Below are 21,848 nucleotides of genomic sequence, written 5' to 3' on the forward strand. Positions count from 1 at the left end.
TGCTACGGATTGTTCATGTGCTTTAGGAAGTGAATTTGGGGGCGCCTGGGTGGCACAGCGGTTAAGCATCTGCCTTCAGCTCAGGGCGTGATCCTGGCGTTATGGGATCGAGCCCCACATCAGGCTCCTCTGCTATGAGCCTGCTTCTTCCTCTCCCACTTCCCCTGCTTGTGTTCCCTCTCTCGCTGGCTGTCTCTATCTCTGTTGAATAAATAAATAAAATCTTTAAAAAAAAAAAAAAAAGGAAGTGAATTTGAAGTCTCTTCTCTTCAGCAATATGTAGATCCTTAGCACAGAGCTGTGCTCATGTTCCAAATGAAGTGTTGTTCCTACTGTTTCCACAAGGTGGCAGGCTTCTTTCTGCGTTTGCATTTTTTATGCTAAAATAGGGCGTGACTGCACCCAGACCTTAAGTTTCCAGGGCTGGCCTGAGATCTGCAGGGGAGCAAGCTGCCTGTTCCTAGAAATCAGATTGCCGATGGAAGTTTGGAGGACCTTACGAGGTTAGAAAAGCGGGATTAGGAATGTGATGCTTTTAGACCTGGGAGCTGCCACAGTACTCCTGGAACCCCGTAAAGGTACTTGGGATTTGTTGTCTTCCTATGGGACTATTTCTCCACCTTGCATTTTGTAGGTTGGCTAATTCATAGTAAAGTGTTTGCGTGTGTGTGTGTGTGTCGTCCCCCCCCCCGTTTTTTTGATAGAATTAGTACAGTCTTTGCAAACTTGGCTGTAAATTTTTTTAAATAAATAGACTCAAGCATTTACTTCAGTTTTTAATACATACTTGAAGTCCTTTTCTTTTTTTTTTTTTTTAAGATTTTATTTATTTATTTATTTGACAGAGATAGAGACGGTCAGCGAGAGAGGGAACACAAGCAGGGGGAGTGGGAGAGGAAGAAGCAGGCTCCCAGCTGAGGAGCCCGATGTGGGGCTCGATCCCAGAACGCCGGGATCACACCCTGAGCCGAAGGCAGACGCTTAACTGCTGTGCCACCCAGGCGCCCCTCTTGAAGTCCTCTTCTGAAAGGACTTTATTTACTCTTTTTTTTTTTTTTTTTTTTTTTTTTTTTGGACTCAAACCACATCCAAGGAGGAGGCTCAAAAACAAGGCAGAAAAAACTCTAATGCGTTGCCTCACTGAATTAGCAACCTCCCATCTAAGTGGTACAGGCCATCCTCTTTGTAAATGATAAAAATAAACTCAGATGGCAGTTTGGAAGCCCTGTGGAGAGGCTGAGGTTGGAGAGGGGCTGTCATATTGTACAGTTACTCGTCTGCAGTCCCGTTAATAACCTCGCTAAGGCAGGGTGTGTGTTCACACAGGGCTCCGCGGGAAATGGTGCTGTGAGGATGATGGGAACGGAAGTTTGGTCCACAGAGGCGAGCTGGGCGTTATCCGCTGTCTCTGGGAGTGCTCACCGGCCCCCAGGCTGAGCTGGGTTGCCCTCCTTGGTCTCCCATACGAATCTGCAGGTTTACTTGGAATGAGACGCTGCGTTTTGACCGTCAAGTTGGCAGAGATTTAATAGTAGCAAGGCCCATCGTTGGTGAGGTACTGGAGGAAGAACCAGTATTCGACACACTGCCAGTTAGGATACAGATTAGACAGACGTTCTGGTGGGTAGTTTGGCAACATGTTCCAGAAGGCATATCTTGGATGCACAGTTTCTGTTCCTGGGATCCCAGATACTCAGCAAAAGGAAGTTACTGACCTGAGTTAGAGACCATCCGGAGTGAAAAGTGCTGCTGTTACCTATGGTGTCTGCCTTTGCTGACGTGGAAGACGCCCCAAAAGGTCCAGCTGAGTGCAAAGAGCTGTGTCTGTCCCATTCGTACAGGGTTGATTTTTTTTTTTTTTTAAGATTTATGTATTTCTTCTTTTTTTTTTTTTTAGATTTTATTTATTTATTTGACAGAGAGAGAGACAGCAAGAGAGGGAACACAAGCAAGGGGAGTGGAAAAGGAAGAAGCAGGCTCCCAGTGGAGGAGCCCGATGTGGGGCTCGATCCCAGGACCCTGGTATCACGCCCTGAGCCGAAGGCAGACGCTTAACGACTGAGCCACCCAGGTGCCCCAAGATTTATGTATTTCTTACAGAGAGTGAGGGGGAGGGGGACAAAGGGAGAAAGAGAGAGGATCCTGAAACAGACTCCCAGCTGAGCAGGAAGCATGTCATGGGGCTGGATCCAAGGACCCTGAGATCACGGCCTGAGACAAAAATCAAGAGACAGACACATAACCTACTGAGCCACCCAGGCGCACTTCCCCCCCATTCTTACAGTTTTAATTCTCAAAAATATTCTGGTACAGTACACACAGCATAAAATTTACCCTGGTAACCATTTTTAAGTGTAGCCTTAAGTAGCATATAACTTTTCTAACAATAAGAACTTCTGAGCTTGTTGCATTTTTAAAGGGAAGAAGCCTTTGGGGTTCTGTGTGCCTGTGTTCCTAGGAGTCGGCAGGAGGTCTGGTCCCCAGGAAACTGTCCGCTGTGACATCATGTTCTGTTCCAGGCAATGCCCCAAAGGACATTTATTTATCGCTCTGTGATCAAGACAAAAAGAATGACCCTGAGAAGGGTGGGTGTTTGAATGCTGGCTCCAACATACTCTAAGTCTAACTTTTTATTCTTCATTTGGTTAGTTGCTTTTTTTCCTTTTTTTAAAAATATTTTATGTATTTGTTTGAGAGAGACGAGAGCGAGAGAGATCATACAGGGAGAGGGAGAAGCAGACTCCCCACTGAGCAGGGAGCCCGATGCGGTACTCGATCCCAGGACCCTGGGATCCTGACCTGAGCCACCTGGGCGTTCCTGTTTGGTTCTTAAAGTAGTGTGTGGGCACGGTTAGTAGAACGCCCGTGTTCAGAAGGGCGTTGGGGGGCAGGTTCCTCCCACCCCCGTTGGGCGTCTGCAGAGAGCCACATTGTGCTTGCGGTCTCTTGGGCTGTTCCCTTGAGTTAGGTATGTGCTCACGTGTTTACGTCTGTATCTGCGGGCGTTGTTGCGTGTTGAGCGTGCTGAGATCTGGCTCCGGATTTCTCGTAACGACCGCACGGTGCTGCGTGCTCTGGGTCCTCTTCTGTGTTACAGGTCCTCTAGAGACGGACTTTCTGGAGCTTGTGCTGAGTGCATCTGACACACTGTGCTGCGGCGAGGGGTGTCTGTCCTTGCGTCTGCATACCTGCGCGACGTGTAGATCGTGATGGTCCAGTTCCCGCCCGGGGGACCCGGATCAGAAGGCGTGTGCAGCATACGCTGTAACAGCCCCCTCCACGGTCCTCGGACCACGTTTCAGGCTCACATCCACTCTAGCAGATAGTTTCGGTTTGCTTCTGTTCTCTGCGTGAATGTGACAGGTGAAACATGGCTTCATTGCTGAAACGGGCATTTGTCGTCACGACTGAGGTTGGGCATCATTCCATATGAGTAGAAGCTTTTTTTGAATTAGAGGAACATCTTTTAAGGATAGAAAAGTAAACGGAATTCTGTTCAAAGCAGTGTCTGTGCCACGGAGGACTGGTCAGTAGAGGGTCAGGGAGAAGGCCCGTGGGGACTGCTAGCTGATGCAGCGGACGAGGTATCTACAAGGCTCTTCTGGAGAGGGATCGGACTTCTCAAAGCCTTGAACGACTTATGCGAGCCACTGTGTAGAACCCCACTTCTGCATTCTGTATATCCAGTTTTAATTTTTTTTTTAAAGATCTCATTTTTTATTTGAGAGAGAGAGCGCGCAAGAGGGGAGAGGGATACACGGAGAAGCAGACTCCCCGCTGAGCCGGGAGATTGACACGGGGCTTGAACCCAGGACCCTGGGACCATGACCTGAGCTGAAGGCAGATGCTTCACCGACTGGGCCACCCAAGTGCCCCATCTAGTTTTCTTTAAATGAGGGCCGCACAGAATAATTATCCAGTTTAGATGGGAATTCGTGTTTTAAGCAATATATATAACAAGATACAAAAGCAAATGAAGAAGTTTGTTCACTTTTATTTTTTGCAAGCGTACTTTTATTTATGTTGGGTTTTTTTTAATGTATTTGACATATAACACCGTGTAAATTTGAAAATACTTCTAATAACAGGTATTGTGAAATTTTTAAAAATAACTTTGGGGGCGCCTGGGTAGCGCAGTCGTTAAGCGTCTGCCTTCGGCTCAGGGCGTGATCCCGGTGTTCTGGGATCGAGTCCCACCTCGGGCTCTTCCGCTGGGAGCCTGCTTCTTCCTCTCCCACTCCCCCTGCTTGTGTTTCCTCTCTCGCTGGCTGTCTCTCTGACAAATAAATAAATAAAATCTTTAAAAAAAACAAATAACTTTGGATTAATTTTTTAAAACATTTTATTTATTTATTTGAGAGAGGATGAACAAATGGGCCACAGCAGAGGGAGAGGGAGAAGCAGGCTCCACTGAGCAAGGAACCCGATGTGGGGCTCGATCCCAGGACCCTGAGATCATGACCTGAGCTGAAGGCAGACGCTTCACCAACTGAGCCACCCAGACACCCCTAGATTAATTTTTAATACTCTATGTGGGTATTATTTTTGCCTAATAGAAAAAAGTGTGAAATGGTGCTTTGTTCAGAAACATGAATACAATTGTCTGACCTGGTTAATCAGTTAATCTTAGGGTCTGTAGCTGTCACCCAGCACCTGGAGAATTACTGCTATAAAACCCTGAAGACGCAGGGTAAGGAGCGCTGAAACTTCAAACTGAGTTTCTAGATCTTATTATGGAGGCACCGATGTACTTTTAAAACAATTTCTCTGAAATGGGTAACATGTATTCTTCTCTGTCTAAATTTAAATCTCTGCTTAAACCCTGCCTTTCTCCTCTTTGTCCATCCCCAGGCTACCACGAATCACATTTCTGTCTCACACGTCAGTTAGCATTCTCTAGCATTTTATGCAGAGCTCCAGAATAGATCGTGTACTGTTCAAGAAAAGAAGAAAGTGGCCAGTAAATAAAAAGGAACTCAGCACTTTATTCATAGACCGAGCCGCAAACACATGCAGATCCTGTGTGCCCTACCCAGGAGCGTGGCCAAATGACCAGTGAGCTTGTGCAGCCCTTGTTTAACGTGGTTCTACTCCCTGCTGTCTCCTCGGGTGTCCGGAGAAGGGGTGGCGTTTATGATAAAGAGTGACAGTGGCCAGCGCAGGCCTGGGGACCCTGGGAGGTTATGGGAACGGGATATGGACCTCTGTGTAAAACCCATAGCCATAGTCTTTGGGGTTTTTTGTTGTTTTGTTTTGTTTTTGTTTTAAGTACGTCCAAACCCAGCATGGAGCCCAACATGGGGCTTGAACTCAGGACCCTGAGGTCAAGACCTGAGCTGAGATCAAGAGTGTGATTGATGCTTAACCAACGGAGCCACCCAGGCACCCCTCCCTGCCCACGGTTTTATAAATAAAATGAAGTGGTGGTTCACGTACTGACTCCTTCCTGCTAGTGATAGCTGCTATCTATCTTTTTTTAAGATTTATTTACTTATTTTGGGGGAGGGGCAGAGGAAGAGGGAGAGCCGAGTCCCAAGCAGACTCTGTGCTGAGCGCGGAGTTCGACGCGGGGTTTGATGCCACAACCCCGAGACCACGACTTGAGCCAAAACCAAGAGTGGGGCACCCAGCTGACCGCGCCCCCCAGGTGCCCCAGTGCTCCCTCTTTTCCTCGTAGGCCAGTTTTATTTCAGAGTGTGAGGTAAGCAGGGGACCCAGCAATCAGGAGAGCATCGCCATGGGCCGGGGGGACAAAGCCGTGGCGTTCTGTTTCGGGGGAGGCCGGCAGCGCATATCTTGTGGTCACTTGGAAGCTGGGGCCGGGAAGGCGATGCACTGGGAGCCGTGCACAGATCTTTGTCTCTCCCCGGTGAAGTTTCTTCCCCAAAACGAGAGCAAGCACTTCCCTTCTCCCAGAGTGTGTCAGCTGGAAACAAAGAACTATAACTGCGGTCCCCCCCAAGTGCATATATGTCCTCGTGCACGGTGCCCGGGTGCTCTCCCCCACCAGTGACACGTGGGGGGGCAGCAGGGGGCACCTGCCCAGGACGCAGATGACCTGTTGGACTGGGAGGAGAGGCCGAGCGGAAAGTTCTTGCCTCGTCCTTTGCTCCCAGCTACTCGGTGGCTCTACCTTACTTTGGCAAGGAAGTGCCACTCGCAGGAAAGTTCAGGGCAGATGTTGTCATCTCTTTTGGATGTGTCTGTGCACGGCTGTCATCGGCAAGGCTGTCATCGGCAGGGTTCTCCTGGCGGTCTAGGCCCCACCCTGAAGGGCGGATGGGCACTGCAGGGGGTCCCGTGCTGGTGTTTGCACAGACAGCCCCAGGCTGTTTGGCTGGGCCACTGCAGTGGCTTAAGCAGATGTGCTTGGAGAAGGTGAAGTAAGACCAGAAACTGGGTCACTGGTGGCGTTTTCCTGATCCACGTAGCCGAGTCTACAAGCCTTCGCTGTTGGAGAGGTGCAGAAGGTCTGCCAGATGTGCACAGTATGTCTCGGAGGGCGAGCGTCTTGCTCAGAGCTGGATTAAGGCTGTTGCTGTCTGCGTCTATAAAATGTGCGCTGAAAGCTCGGCATGACGAGTGCTGGGACACAGTCCCCCATCTTTCTCACTTCGGGGGCCAATTACCATAGGTTCAGCTCCCCAGAAGTAAGTATAACTTCAAATAGCCTGCGGAAAATTTAAATATCCTGCCATTCGTTATTTTGGGAAGCTTGCAATTGCTCTTTCGGCTTTTCTTTCAAATCTATATGGTAATACTAGTTTTGTTTGCACTGAAGTCCACCTGCCCACCTCAACCTTCGTCTTACTGTCAACTGAGACTCAAAACTGTTGCAAGCAGTTTTGCCAGGGCCAGATTATCAGTAGGGTTGATTTGTGCGATTTTCTGCCTCTTTGCTGGCAGCGCAAAAACCCTTTGTGACTCTAATTACCTCCACTAAGCTTGCATGCAGGAGATTAACACCCAAGGAAAGAGGTTCTTTGGAGGAGGCAGGAAGGGTTAGCTAGGCTGTGGGCATAGTTACACATTTGAAGAAAGGGGGTTTCAGATCAAGTGACCGCAGCCGTGCTTGCTAGGAGCAAATTCCTTGCGACGGGCATCGTTTTCTGAATGTCACTCAGTTGCAGCGAATTTTGCCCTGATCCTGTTTTGTGCCGTGCTCCCCTCTGCTCCTGGATCCTTGGAGCTGTCCTGGAACAGGTGGTCTGCGTGCAGTCCTGACAGTGATTAACAGTCCTGACAGTGATTAGCACGGATGTTCTCAGAAGCAGCTTCATGCGACGATGCAGCAAGAGGACAGGGATGGCTAGGATGTCGGCAGGTTGTGTCCCTCCTACCTTCCCCTCCCAGGAGCTCCTCCTGGGACAGAAACCGTGTATGTTTTGGCAGACGCCGTGTGCCTTAGTGGGGATGTTGGCGGGTACCCTGAAATCCTGTGCTTTGGGAAGGTGGCCTGTAGGCATTTGCTCAAGTGTCAGGGGAGAAGTTTCTATTTGGAGCTTTTCGGGGATCGTTGGCTATTTGCTACATGTTTATTTCTTGTTAAACAGAGTAGACCCAGAGATTTATACAGGACAGACACCCTGACTTCTTTGCGCTATTTTCCATTGTTGTTTTTATTGAGTAAAATCAGGAGAAAAAGAGAAAAGTTGCTTCTGTTCATTCAGATTTAGGCTTACTTCCGGCTTGAGCCATTTGATCAGATGAATTTCCAGTTATGTGAAACATTTCATCTTCTAAGTGAAGTAGAAAGTGGTGAAAAGTTAAGATTTTTTTCATTGTAAAGCATGTAAGTGATGTTTATAAAACTTAGCGTGAAAACATCGATGGTTTGTAGTATGTTAAGACCTGCAGACGGGGCACCTGGGTGGCTCAGTCGTTAAGCGTCTGCCTTCGGCTCAGGGCGTGATCCCGGCGTTATGGGATCGAGCCCCACATCAGGCTCCTCTGCTGTGAGCCTGCTTCTTCCTCTCCCACTCCCCCTGCTTGTGTTCCCTCTCTCGCTGGCTGTCTCTATCTCTGTCAAATAAATAAATAAAAGCTTTAAAAAAAAAAAAAAGACCTGCAGAGAACGTCTTACTTATCTTCGTTTCTTTTATATATGACTTACCAGCCCTGTTGCTAATCCTTACAGCTATTTATAATTAGTTTTATTAATGGTTGCACATTTGAATGTCCTGAGTGTCTTTGCCTAAAAATCCATTTTGTTGACATGTAACCAGGAAGTTGAGTTGGTGCCCTTTTAAAACACTGAGGGGGACGTACCCGCGTGTTCGTCAGTGGGGATATGCAGTGTGAACTCGGGTGAGATAGTCTTTCTTTTTCCTTTTTTCTGACATGAATAGGTTTATTGACATGAAGATGATAAAAGTTACGAAATAAAGCCATCATTTGGGTCTGTTGCAGCTCTGCCTGGGTTCTTGATGTGATGTTTCCACATCGTGTTTTGAGCTGACGCGCGTGGGGGCATCCCCACAGGCTGAAATAAGAAACGCGCCCTCGCCCTTGCTAGGGGAGGGGTGCGGGCTGCCCCGGCCTTGTGGACGGGAGCCCTGGTGCTTTCATCCTGTGGGAATACTGCGTCTCGGCCTGGCATCTGTTTAAAGTGCGGCTTTGCTGTCTTGTATCTGTTTCAGCTACTTAGGCCATTACGGGATTTTTTTTTTTTTTAAAGATTTTATTTATTTATTTGACAGAGATAGAGACGGCCAGCGAGAGAGGGAACACAAGCAGGGGGAGTGGGAGAGGAAGAAGCAGGCTCATAGCAGAGAAGCCTGATGTGGGACTCGATCCCAGAATGCCGGGATCACGCCCTGAGCTGAAGGCAGACGCTTAACCGCTGTGCCACCCAGGCGCCCCATTACGGGATTTTTATCTGAATTCTCGTCATGTATAAAAGCAGGAACTGTCTGACTCTTGTCCCCAAGGACTGTAGATTGAAGCCAGCATGATATCCCCGTCCACAGCGTTGTGTCATCTCGCTGCTGCCCGGGAAAGGAACCGTGTCCCGTGTATAGAGTGCTGCGTACGTTCATGTAACGCGTTAGAAGCACTGCAGGCAAACGGTGAAGGTCACACCACTCGGGAGCTAGCTGGCTGCTGAGCGTGCTTGTACGTGTGCACCGGGACCGCTCTGACAAGTGCTGAGCCAACAGATGTCAAGAGGAATGGAAGCATCTCTCAGCAGAGTCTTTCTTGAGGGTAGGCCGTTGAACTGTCCTGGGAAGGCTGAGCCAGGGTTGAGCCGCAAATCTGGTCCTGCATCAGCGGTACCAGGGCCTCCTGAAGACAACGGCAGAGGGGATGCAACCCAAAGGCGTGCATGGGGAGGTCGCTGGAGGCAGAGAGTGCAGGACCTGGGTTGGCATCTGAACGTGCCAGGAAGGCGCGTGCATGCAACACGTAAGCCCGCCCACGCCTCTGACCAGCTGATGCCCATGCTGCTGGCCCAGGGGCACCCTCCAAACAACAGCTTGGCTAGATGCCGGAGAACGTGGGAGCTTAGGCTTCCTTCTGTGGCAGCTGGGAGCAGTTGAAGGTCCTGGAGTGAGAGCAAGAGCTGTCCAGAGAGCAGAGTTGCAGGGAGATCTGGCAGGAGGTAGATAGATGAGCAGAGGGAGAGGCTGGTCAGGACATAGTCCTCCCTAGGCTTGGCAGGAACAGAAAGTGGCAAGGTCAGAGCGAGGTTCATTTTGTGTTTGCAGAGTGGTACCTTTTCTCTCTTTCCTTTGGTCCTTTGGGAGGAATAAGAAGGTTGCTTGCACTTGCCCTCTCTAGCACAGACTCCTTACCCCCGACTGGCCTGTACCTCCTCCCCTCCTTGAATTCTAGGGGCCCTCTGCACAGGGCTTGTCCCATGCACTTGAGGGCTCCCTGAGGACCATTTTTACAGTACTGTCCAGCCCAGCCTTTCTCCAAATCCAGGTCTTTTCCCACCTCAGGCCCCCTGACTCTTTTCTCTGAGATACTCGCAACGCATGACTGTTGATTCCCCCCAACCCCAGTGTTGCCTGAAAGCCCCCACACCCCATCCACACGCCCATCACAGTGTGCACCCAAAGCCAGGGCCCCTGGCCGCCCAGCCGGCGGGTCTGGTCCCGTCAGGCCGATGGAGCCCATAGTCACCAAGCACACTCTGTTTGTCTTGTGAGGCAGTGCCCGTTGGCTTCATTCTAAAAGGTTATGAAAATAACCAGCACTTATGTGATGTTTGTGGCAGGGGGAGGAAGGGATTCTGTTCTTTATGAGAATGATAAACATTTTATTGAAGCATTTATTTTAGTAATTCCTTTTTTAGAAGGATTTCCGATGTCTAGATTTGTTCTTGATTTTCAGTGATAGCCTGTATTTTTCGTATTTGTAGTCTAAACCCTGTCCTTCCAAAACTCCCCCAAACACTACCTAGCATATAAAATTACTTTAAAAATTAACGTAAGTTTTGATTAATCTTGGTGCATAATTTGTGGGAAAGGCTTCAGGGGAACCTTCATTAGGATGAATAATTTTATCTGGAGTACCAGAAAATGTTCATAGTCAATACTGTGGCTTTTCGATATTTATATGAAAAGAACATTGAGCACCGATGAGAGACTACATATTGGAAGAGGGACAGCGGTGGCATGGGGGAATGCTCTCAGAAGCGGGTGGGCTACGGAAGGAAATGGACCTGCCCACGTCTGCAGGATTATCGAGATTGTCTAGAAACAGAAGGGAGGAAACGCACACAGGTCACTTGTGGTTATCTCTAGGTCATGGCTTACTTTCCTCTGTCTTCTTAGTGGCTTCTTCATTTTTAAATGTTCTGTATCTTCTTTTTTTTTTTTTTTTTAAAGATTTTATTTATTTGAGATAGAAAGAATGATAGACCACAAGTAGAGGGAAGGGCAGAGAGAGAAGCTGACTCCCCGCTGCGCAGGGAGCCCGACACACAGGGCTCGATCCCAGGACCCTGGGATCACGACCTGAGCCGAAGGCAGACGCTGCACCGACTGAGCCACCCATGCACCCCGTGTTCCGTATTTTCCACAGTAAGCATGCATTGTAAGGATTCCAAACGTCAGTATGCATTTGGATAGAAAGGATTTCTTCCCTATATGCTGGGATGACCATAGTACAGTGTGACTGTGGGCCGGACCCCATTTCCAGTAGTCCTGGGATTGTGGGGCTCCATGCACAGTGTGGGGCGTTGCTGGTCCTTGTCTGCCGCACCCCTGCGCACGCTGCTGTGCTCAGAAGCAGGACCTCGGGCATCTCTGGGGTGAGCTGCACAGGCCTTCATGGCGGTGGTGAGCTGCGTGCCGATCCGCCCCTCCTGGCTGTTTCCAAAGCAGGAACTCCCGCTGTGCTTTTTCCCCTCCCTGAAGGGGCTTCCTTCCTGGTCTCTGCAGTCAGCTTCCATCTGACGGTGCCCAAGGAGGGAGCATTCCTTTGGCAGCTTCCCTGTCCGTTGCTGTTTGGTATTTGCCACGCGGCTGTCTCAACTGTAGCCGACGTCCAGTGTGAAGGAATGATTCGCAGTGGTTTGCTGCGTGCCGGCTGGGTGTTTACTCACTTGCAGTGCTCATGGCCCTGCCAGCAGAAAGGGTGCGGCAGTAGGAACCGAGGATGGCATGGTGCTTTCACCCAGGCCCTCACTGGGATCTTGTGCTCGTTGGCCTGCCACCTCGTGTGGCTTGTGTACTCCTCGTGGCCCCATCATTTCCAGCAGCTGATGATTTAAAGCCACCCGAGGGCCGCCTGGGTGGCTCCGGCGGTGAAGCGTCTGCCTTTGGCTCAGGTCTTGATGCCAGGGTCCTGGGATCGAGTCCTGCATCGGGCTCCCTGCTCAGCAGGGAGTCAGCTTCTCCCTCTGCCTCTGCCTGCTGCTCCCCCTACTTGTGCTGTCTCTCTGTCAAATAAATAAATAAAATATTAAAAAAAAAAAAAAAGCCACCCGAGTGTGTGCCTTGTGTGAAAAGAAGCCCCATGATCCAGTGAAAATGAGGCTGTTAAATCTGCTCCCATTTCTGTTGCCGCTGGGTCTGGGTGAAACGGAGCCAGAGGGACAGTGACTGTGTGTGCACACTAGGTGGCGCCAGAGTGCTCAGTCCCCAGAGCCCTCCTGTCCAGCATCCTCACATGGTTGGGACTGATGAACACGCGGGTGCCCCACGTCCTCCTCTCCCTTATCAACACGAATCCAGCCGTTTCAGGCAACCAGAGGGGCTGACAAACACAAAGGAGCTGGAACCTTGCCAAGTACATTTATTATGCACTAGGAGGTTCAGAGGACCTGGCAAAAGCTCATACATTCTAGGAAAACATCACTGTGCCCAGTGGCCATGGGATCCTCGTTTATAGCTTACAGCTATAACCTTGTCACTGCATTACCGTTTGTTCTTTTTCTAAAATTTTTAATTTTTTTAAAGATTTTATTTATTTGAGGGAGACTGCACATGAGCAGGGAAGAGGGGCAGAGGCAGAGGGAGAAGCTGACTCCCTGCTGAGCAGGGAGCCCGATGCAGGACTCGATCCCAGGACCCTGAGATCATGACCTTAGCCGAAGGCATACGCTTTACCAACTGAGCCACCCAGGCGCCCTGCTCTTTTTTTTTTTTTCCCAAAGCCCTTCATTCATAGTGTAATTGTTGACTATGTCGTCTTGAAATAGATGTACATCTGTGTGTATTATCTTTTTTAAAAGGAGGAAACATGTTTACACTTGGAACACTGCTCTCCCAGTAAGCCAGCCTGTACCCCACTGTTGCCAGTTTGCAGGGTTGAAGGACGTTGCCACAAAAGATGAAGCATGTTCCTTTCCTGGCCTCTTTTTTTTATTTGTTTCTCTTTGCCTCTGCTCTCTGTATAGTTTCTTTCCTTCATTAATTATAAAGGAAGATGAAAGAAATTGTGGATATGATAGCACAGAAAAAGACATCTGCAAATGAAATTCTCATGGCCAGAACCTTTCTTACGGGGATTCTGAGAAACTCTATGAGGTACAGTTGGGTTTTTGGTCCCTTTACTTCTGTGCTGGGATGAATTTGCCTGTTCTATGCTTTCGTTCATGGGGAAATTCCTGAAGTCGACACATTCCACATTTTGCTACTCAGATATTTTTCTTCATTAATTATGAGTTGTCAGGAGATTTATATTATAAATGCTTTTCAGATTTCTTTTTTTCTTTTTTTTAAGATTTTATTTATTAGAGACAGAGCATGAGCAGGGGGAAGGGGCAGAGGGAGAAGCAGGACTCGATCCCAGGACCCTGAGATCATGACCTGAACTGAAGGCAGACGCTTAACTGACTGAGCCACCCGGGTGCCCCTCAGATTTCTTTAATATTCTTTATCGTGTAATATCCTTGAATGTTTTTGCCTGCTTGAAAGAATGTTTGCTCTCTGTCAAGTACCTATTGAGGCCCATTTTGAGCTTTTTCTGTGTGTGGTTTTTTTTTTAAGAATTTATTTATTTGACAGAGAGACAGCCAGCAAGAGAGGGAACACAAGCATGAGGAGTGGGAGAGGGAGAAGCAAGCTTCCCGCTGAGCAGGGAGCCCCACATGGGGCTCGATCCCAGAACGCCGGGATCATGACCTGAGCCGAAGGCAGACGCTTAACGACTGAGCCACCCAGCCGCCCCTCTTTCTGTGTTCTTGATGAGGCTGTGAGCTGGCTGGAGCGAGCCAGTTCTGTCCCACATTGGAGAAGTGGAGACTGGGAGAACCAAGTGTGCGTGGGTCTCCTCCTCCCACGGCAGCCTTCTCCTGGAGGCTCCGTTACATTTTCGTGGCAGCTCTACCGATTTCTGACTAAAGTTCCCTTCTCACACCCAGGCAATGCAGCCAGAAGACTGATAAGCCCCCCGTGGGGTGTGGGGACTGTGGCGTAGGAGCCCAGGGAGGTGCTGCATACGACGTTCAGGTGCCCTGGCAGGAGTGGGGCACAGCCTCTTGGTTCAGGGCATCACGTGCCCATAATGAGGACCCTTCGCTGCTCTGGCAGACAGTCCGAGAGGCTCAGAGGAAGGAGTTCACGTCTACTAGTCTTGGTCCATGTCAGGATGTCTGTGTTTACTTAGGTGAGTCAGTAGACACAGTGTCAACTCTGTGTGACTCAGCTGAGCTGGGCACTCACTGAGCTGCTCTCCAGTGCGTTCTCTTTTCCGCAAGGTGGCCGAGGGCTGTGTGCACAGCTGTGCTGAAACAAGAAAGACAGAACTGAGTCTGTCTGGGGTCCTCCTGGGTGGCTGAGGGCATGACAAGATTTATTTACTGTTGCGAATAAATTTTGAGGAAAATGTATTCATCACAATTAAGGGTTAATTCACATGTTGCAGCCTGTGATTCTCGCTCTGCATTAGGGTGAGTTCTGCATTAATAAAAATTTTAAGAACAGTGTTCATGTGCAGATACAGTGGGAAGCACCTGGAAGCGGTGCTGTAAGTCATGCAGAAGTCGCCGTGACTTATTTCCACACTGCGCTCCTGCCTTGGCATGGAGTTGTGCTTTGTTCAAAGTCCCTGAGTCGTCTGCATTCTTTTTCAGGAAGAATGAGGTGAGCTGGAGGCCTCATTCCTGGCATGCCACCAAGTTCTCCGATAGCCACCCTGAGACGTCAGCATCGCCGTTCCCCTCCGCCAGCGCCTGCCCTTCTTGGCACAGCCGACACCACGCGAGGTAGGCACTGGTTTCCCGCCGGGGTGGCCCGTGTTCGACCATGTTCGTAACTTCCCAGCCCTGCCACGATAGCGCCTTTCTCCACTTCAGAATGATTTTGTTCTTCTGATGAGGAAAAGCCACTCACACAGCATCACCGGTAAAACTCGGTAAATTTTTCAGAGTAGGTGGGTGTCCCACCCTTGGAAACAAAAACTGGCATACCAAGAGCAGGGATGAACAAGTGCGGTTTCTCATCGTGTTGCTTAATAAATCAGGAGCCTGGGGACTTCGCTTCTTGGGCTGAGTGCGTTCGGGCCAGCCCAGTTGGTGGTTCTGACCTCAGTGGGACAGCTACCCGGCCACCCGCATGCCCACAGCCACCACCCTTCTTTTGAGATGTTTATGCGTCGATTGGAAGGCACGAGCTACTTGTGGGTTTGGCAAGGGTATTTCAGAGGCTCCTAGACAGTTGTGTCAAGCGTCAGCACCCTCTCCCTGACCCCAGGGCTCTCCTGTGGCAGGGGTTCAAAGGAAGCGGGGGTTTCACAGCCCACATGCCAGTGTGGCATCCAGCCTTGAGGGCCTGGTGGTGGTTCCCCACTGAGCGTGAGACCAAGATGGTGGGAGTTGTAGGTCAGTGGAAGGAGGGGGAGTTCCGGTTGACCTGGCGTCCACATTTCAGGGTCAGTAGTGCTAATGTATCAGGCAGCGGTGTTGGCTTGAGGAGGCTCCTGCAAGTCATACAGCACCTTGGGTCACTGGCCAATTAAGTCTCCTAGTAAAAGGATGACGGTAGCAACAAAGTAGTGTGGGTTTAGGCATGTGTGAGTGCATATGTATATGTGTATGTGCAGGTGTCTGCACATTTATAGTGTGTGCAGACGTATATCACACGTGTGTGTGTGTGCACACTTGAACGTATCTGCTTGTGTGTATGAGAGTGTGCGTGCATATCTGTTCTGTAAGTGCGTTTGTGCCCGTGTGTATGGAACTAATGTTCCATCTCAAAATCAGTCTTTTAAAAGAAGATTTAAAGCGTGCGCATGTGCACGAGTCGGGGGAGTGGGCAGAAGGAGAGAGAGAATCTCAGGCACACTCCACGTTGAGCACAGAGCCTGACTAGGGACCAGTCCCAGGACCCTGAGATCACGACCTGAGCTGAAACCAAGAGTCGGATGCTTCATCAGCTGAGCCACCCAGGTGCCCTTCGAAATCTATTTTTGATTGTTACTAAATACTGGTCTGCTGTAAAATTATGAAATACTTTTAGGAAGGAAATACATCTCAAATACATTACCTATGTAAAGTGACAAGAGGTGGTGGTTTTTGCAGTCCAGGGTGTTTTTGAGAAACCACAGACTCTCAGCTGAGCACTACATCTTAACTGAAAAGCGGGCCTTTTATTTCATTATTGAAGTGACTTAATGTAATAGGATTTCCATTAAGCCCATGTGATGGTTTCTTGATTGAAGAAGCACATATGCTGCCCACGTCTGTGTGGGGACAGTACTGAGCGTTATGTATATCTGCTCGGACTGAAGAGCCCATGGATAAATCATTTCCATTTCTGGGAAGGGCACCTGCTGTGTCCTTACAGGGAAGGGTATAAAACCCAAACAGTCCCCTACCTTCAGGAAAATTCCACTGTCCCCAGTAGCCATGAGACCTTCAGAGCATATAGGTATAATCCTTTTCCCTGTGTTTTCGTTTGTCCTTTTTTTTTTTTTTTTTTTTTTAAAAGAGTGATTTAGCCAGTTCAGTCTCCTTGCTCTGGTGACACGGTTTTCTTTCTCCTCCTGGTTCTCCCCAGGCCTGACGTAGCGACAGTTGTGGGTAGTAGGTTTTGTTTTTTTGTTTTTTACCTTGAAGCATGAAGGTTCCAGCTTTGTTGGGCTTTAATGAAAGCATTTTCTTTCTTTTTTTTTTTTTTTTAAAGATTTTATTTATTTATTCGACAGAGATAGAGAGCCAGGGAGAGAGGGAACACAAGCAGGGGGAGTGGGAGAGGAAGAAGCAGGCTCCCAGTGGAGGAACCTGATGTGGGGCTCGATCCCGTAACGCCGAGATCACGCCCTGAGCTGAAGGCAGATGCTTAACCGCTGTGCCACCCAGGCGCCCCTAATGAAAGCATTTTCAACATGCCTGGATAAAGAACTTAGCCATCGAGAGCCGTTAGCCTCCTATGTACACTGTTACCACCTCGTAGAATAATGCATTCCTTAATGAACGTTATCACCCAGCTTATAGCAATAGACCTGATTTTGCATTTCCTCGTCTTAGACCCCGTCCTACTTATGGATCTGTATTTTTGGCATTCGGGTACAGCTCCGATGAACTCTGTCAGGCATAATTAGTCCCCTGCGCCCAGCAGTGTTTGGTTTTGCTGAGAAAGCCTGTCGCTGGAGTTCTCCATCACTAATTGCATTGACTTGAGTGGTGAAAGGAGCTATTGCTAGTTTAATATTTAGATGTACAAAAGTCACATGATCCCTGGACTTCCCTTTTTTAAAATTTATTTATTTATTGTTTAGGTTTTATTTATGTATTTGTCAGAGAAAGAACAAGCGCGCACAAGCAGGGGGAAGGGCAGGCAGAGGGAGAAGCAGACTCCCCGCTGAGCAGGGAGCCTGATGCAGGGCTCACTCCGAGGACCCTGGGATCATGAGCTGAGCTAAAGGCAGACGCTTCACCGACTGAGCCACCCAAGCGTCCCTGGACTTCCCCTTTTAATGTGAAAATTGTTGTCATTTGGTTTCTTCTTCTGTGTTAGTCATCCAAACAAAACCCTTTCATATGCTCAACCCCGAGGTCCACAGACCTGCTCTGTTAAGGGCCACGTAGGAAATATTTTGGGCCCCATGGGCCCATGTGTGTTGCAAGACCCCAGCTCAGACACAGTTACAAGTGGTGTGTACATGAATGGCCAGGACTGGGTTCTAATCACACTTTATCTGTGAGCAGTGAGATTTGAATTTCTTGTCATTTTCATAGGTCAGAAAATGGTCTTTTGATCCATGTCCCCCCAGCCATTCAGCTGTCTGACACATGTTCTCGCAGGCTGTGGTCTGCCAACCACCATACTTAGTGACAAAGGATGAAAGCGTTCACATAGGCATTTCCTGCTGGTGACTGCTGTGGACTTTGGCGACCCTGAGGGCGGAAGTGTACAGCTAGCATGTGGGGGCCTCTATTTGGGAAAAGAGCATCAAGTGGGTCGGGCTGGGTCCTTTCAGCCTGTTGTCAGAGTTGCTCTTTAAAATGCTGTGCTGAGGGGCGCCTGGGTGGCTCAGTCATTATGCATCTGCCTTCAGCTCAGGGCGTGATCCCGGCGTTCTGGGGTCGAGCCCCACATCAGGCTCCTCCGCTGGGAGCCTGCTTCTTCCTCTCCCACTCCCGCTGCTTGTGGTTCCCTCTCTCGCTGGCTGTCTCTCTCTCTGTCAAAGAAATAAATTAAATCTTTTAAAAATAAAAAATAAAATGCTGTGCAAAGGTCACATGTCAGGTCCTGTGACCCTGTTCTGGGAGGAGTTCTGGGCACCTAGATGTTTCTGTGCAGGGCCAGCTGCATTCACTGTGCTGTTGTTACTTGCTTCTAAAGTAGACTCTTCCCTGTGGTCCTTCCTTCCTAGCTCTTCGTCTCATGACCTGTCGGGCACGTGGGAGCGCACGAATCTGCAGCGGACCTCGGACCATTTTAGCTCGCTTGGGAGCGTCGACAGCCTGGACCAGCCTTCGCAGCCCTACCCCTCAGGACGCCTCTCTGCCGCCAAGTCCAACAGCAGCATCGACCACCTGGGCGGCCAGAGCAAACGGGACTCGGCTTACGGCTCCTTCTCCACCAGCTCCAGCACGCCTGACCACACCTTGCCCAAGGCCGATGCCTCCTCTGCGGAGAACATCCTCTACAAAGTGGGCCTGTGGGAGGCCTCCAGGCCAGGCAGCAGCCGGCAGGGCCAGGCTGCCAGCGATCCTCAGGGCCTGGAGGAGAGGCTCGGGCATTTCCCAGCCCGCGTCCCCTGTGACAGCAGCAGAAGCCCCAGGCCAGAGGACAGTCCTGAGGCCAAGCTGGCCACCTCAGGGAGGCCAAATTTTGGTCCTGTCTGGTATGTCCCTGATAAGAAAAAAGCACCTTCGTCCCCTCCCCCGCCCCCTCCGCCTCTCCGCAGTGACAGCTTCGCGGCCACCAAGAGCCACGAGAAGGCCCAGGGCCCTCCATTCTCAGAGGCAGGCAACGTGCAGCACTTCCCAGGCCTGACCCACGCCCAGCCCCGCAGCGACTGGAGACCAGACGCCGCCGATCAGCAGTGGAGGCTGGTGCGTCCCAGCAGCGGGAGAAGAGCCGGGAGCACGGGCTGTGCACCGGACGTCCCCCTGGACGGCGGGGTGCTGCCCTCCGACCCCAGGGCAGGCGGCCTGCCAGGCGCCCCTGGGCGGCTGCAGGCCTCTCTGTCCAGCACGGACGTGCGCTTCCCGCAGCCTTCCTCCGGCTGCCAGCACTCACGCCTGTACAGTGACGAGAGCCCCTTCTCGCATGAGGGCCCCGGGGCCACCACATCCCTGAGGGAGCAGCCCCGCGTGGCCGTCCCGGGGGGCCGCCAGGAGCCTTCTGTTGATCGTGGCCCGGACGACGGCCCCCCTCAGGTCAGGTGGCTCGGCGCCACCAGCCAGAAGGGGGACAGCTGTGGGCAGAGCCGCTACTACTGTGTGACCAACAGACAGGCGCCGCCGCTCCACGAGGAATCCTGGCCTCCTGACATGGCCCGGGGCGCCCAGGAGTACCCTCCCTCACACCCGATGGGCCAGAAAGCCCGGTGTTCCCTGCTGCAGAACGAGGCAGCCCCGGACCCCCACGAGAGAGACAGGGGTGACCCGGCGGACCGAGCAGCAGAGGGCCGCTCCGCAGGAAGTGAGGAGCCACCAAGAGCCAGCCGCGTGGACAGAGCCGGTGGGAAGAACACTTCAGATGGTTTCACGTGGGCCGACGGAGAAAACAGCAAAATCTCGCGTCAGAAGACGCCGATGCTGCACTCGCTGACCCGGGAGGGGATGCGCCGGCCTGACAACGGCCAGGATGCGGGCCCGGAGAGGCCGCCGCCATTTGACACCCAGGTGGGCAAACCGACGCGGAGGAGCGACCGGTTCGCCACCACCCTGAGGAACGAGATCCAGATGCGACGAGCCAGGCTGCAGAAGAGCAAAAGCACGGTGACGCTGCCTGGCACGGGGGGAGCCGCGGAAGAGGCCAGCGGCTGGAGGGCGGAGCGCGGAGATGCCACCGGCGCCGCCCCAGAAGGGTCCTTCCCGGGCACCTACAGAGAGCACGTGAAGGAGGCCCAGGCCCGCGTCCTGAGGGCCACGTCGTTTAAGCGCCGTGACTTGGACCCCAGCCCCGTGGATCATTACGCAGGGTCACTGGAGCACCGGGCTGAGGAGCACGGCGCAGATCTGGACACCGTTCCCCTCGTCAGGGAGGGGGGCCTGGCCAAGCCGCCCCCGCCTGGAGCGGGCGTGCCACACGTGCCCCGCATTGGAGGCCGCAAACGGTTCACGCTGGAGCAGAAACTGAAATCCTACTCCGAACCAGAGAAAATGAACGAGGTGGGACTTTCGGGAGATGAGCGCCCTCCCCAGCACCCTGGGACGTCCGAGGAGACCATGGGCACGTTCGCCGACAGGTGGAAGTTCTTTGAGGAAACAAGCAAACCCATTCACCAGAGACCTGGGCAGAGGCAGGCACTCTGTGGGTTCCCAAAGGAGAGGCTGGAGAGGCCGCAGACAGCAGGCCGTGGGTACGAGGGTGCAGAGCCTTGGTTCCAGGAGAGGGCCCGCACGACGTCCTTTGGAGAGAACCCCAGTGGGCACAGAAAAGCAGGGAAGGGAGGAAAACTGGAACCTCCTCAGAGACTTGGGACCTTTGCTGAGTATCAGGCCTCTTGGAGGGAACAGAAGACAGCTCTAGAAGCCAGGAGTACCGGGAGGTATCACTCAGCCGACGACATCTTGGACGCGGGTCTGGAGCAACACGAGAGGCCACAGTACATTCACGGAAGGTCCCGGTCATCGCCATCCACAGACCTCTACACGCAGGTGAGCCTGGTGCCGCAAGCAAGGACCCAGCTGCCCCCCACCTGCTGTCTTACTGCACCAAGAGGCCCCCCCAGAATACAGGGGCCCGATTCCATGTGACTTGTGTCCAGCTGTTTGAGCATGCACGTGCTCCAGCTCTTTTGGCGTCAGCTTGTGTGAAAGGGACGTGGGGACAGATTGGGACATTCATGACCGTTTAAGTGCCATCTTCGCATGCACGTATCGAGCCCCCAGCCTTGGTCTCATTCTTGCTTCAGCTGTTTTTCCCCATGAGTAGTGTGCCCCGACCTTAGCACCAAGCGAAGAATTTGCAGGGACCTCTGCAAAACGGCAGGTTCTCCTCCGAAATGGAAAGGGAGGGGTACTTTATGTAAAGGGGCCAGGCAGTGTATGATAGCCAGTCTTCAAACCTTGAGGCCATTTACAGTTTTTAGAGTTTGTTCTTTTCAGTTTTCAGGTGGTCTTTTTTTTTTTAATATGTAGAGATTGCTCCAGGGTAAATGTAATTTAACATGTAATGCATTAAACCGTTGCATGTTTTATAAGGTTTAACAGTTCTGGCGGTAAAAGTTGACTTTAAGCTTTCTTCTAGAAAGCACGGTATTCATAGCCATACTCAGAGTCGATTGCCACGTACACCCTCCCTCTCTCTGCCTGTTCTGCCTCTTAAACCTGCCTTTATATGTTTCAAAGAAATTGGTTTCTTTTCAAAAGAACCAGTAGTGGGTTTAGGACAGGATAGTCAGTATGTGCGTGGAAGGAGTGCTGCCTGTTTCTTCATGGCGTCCTGGTGCTGACAGGCCTGCAGATGCCGCACGTGTGGCTTTCTGTTGTGGCTGTGTCCCGGCCCGTGGCCCGTACAGCGTGACCTCTGAGAATTGCATGCGTGCTCAGTCAGGAGAGGACAATCCCAGACTCCGACAAGTCCTAGCACTTGAGGCTTCGCCGTAGTACGTTGTAACCGGCTGTATGTGGGTTGGTCTTTGTTTTTGTTTCTACTTGGCCAGTTGTGTCCCATGGCTCTACAGTCCTCACATAGGCCTTCTGCTACCTGCCCAGAACAGAAGCGGACCTACGGTCTAGTTCATTTGTTTTGATAGACCGGTTTGGAGAGCTGAGC

The 21,848-nt window shown here is 51.1% G+C and overlaps 1 protein-coding gene across 1 annotated transcript in view; it reads left to right on the forward strand.

Moving 5' to 3' along the window:
- The window catches only part of SHROOM2 (shroom family member 2), a 152,929-nt gene that overhangs the window by 50,133 nt on the left and 80,948 nt on the right, over nt 1-21,848 (forward strand). The window contains exons 4-5 of the mRNA XM_034649886.1: nt 14,528-14,659; nt 18,271-20,728. Coding sequence (XP_034505777.1) covers nt 14,528-14,659; nt 18,271-20,728 — 2,590 coding nt within the window. The remainder of the gene's footprint in view (nt 1-14,527; nt 14,660-18,270; nt 20,729-21,848) is intronic.

This window comes from Ailuropoda melanoleuca, chromosome X (genome assembly GCF_002007445.2).
Source record: "Ailuropoda melanoleuca isolate Jingjing chromosome X, ASM200744v2, whole genome shotgun sequence".
In the NCBI taxonomy this organism is placed as follows: Eukaryota; Metazoa; Chordata; class Mammalia; order Carnivora; family Ursidae; genus Ailuropoda; species Ailuropoda melanoleuca.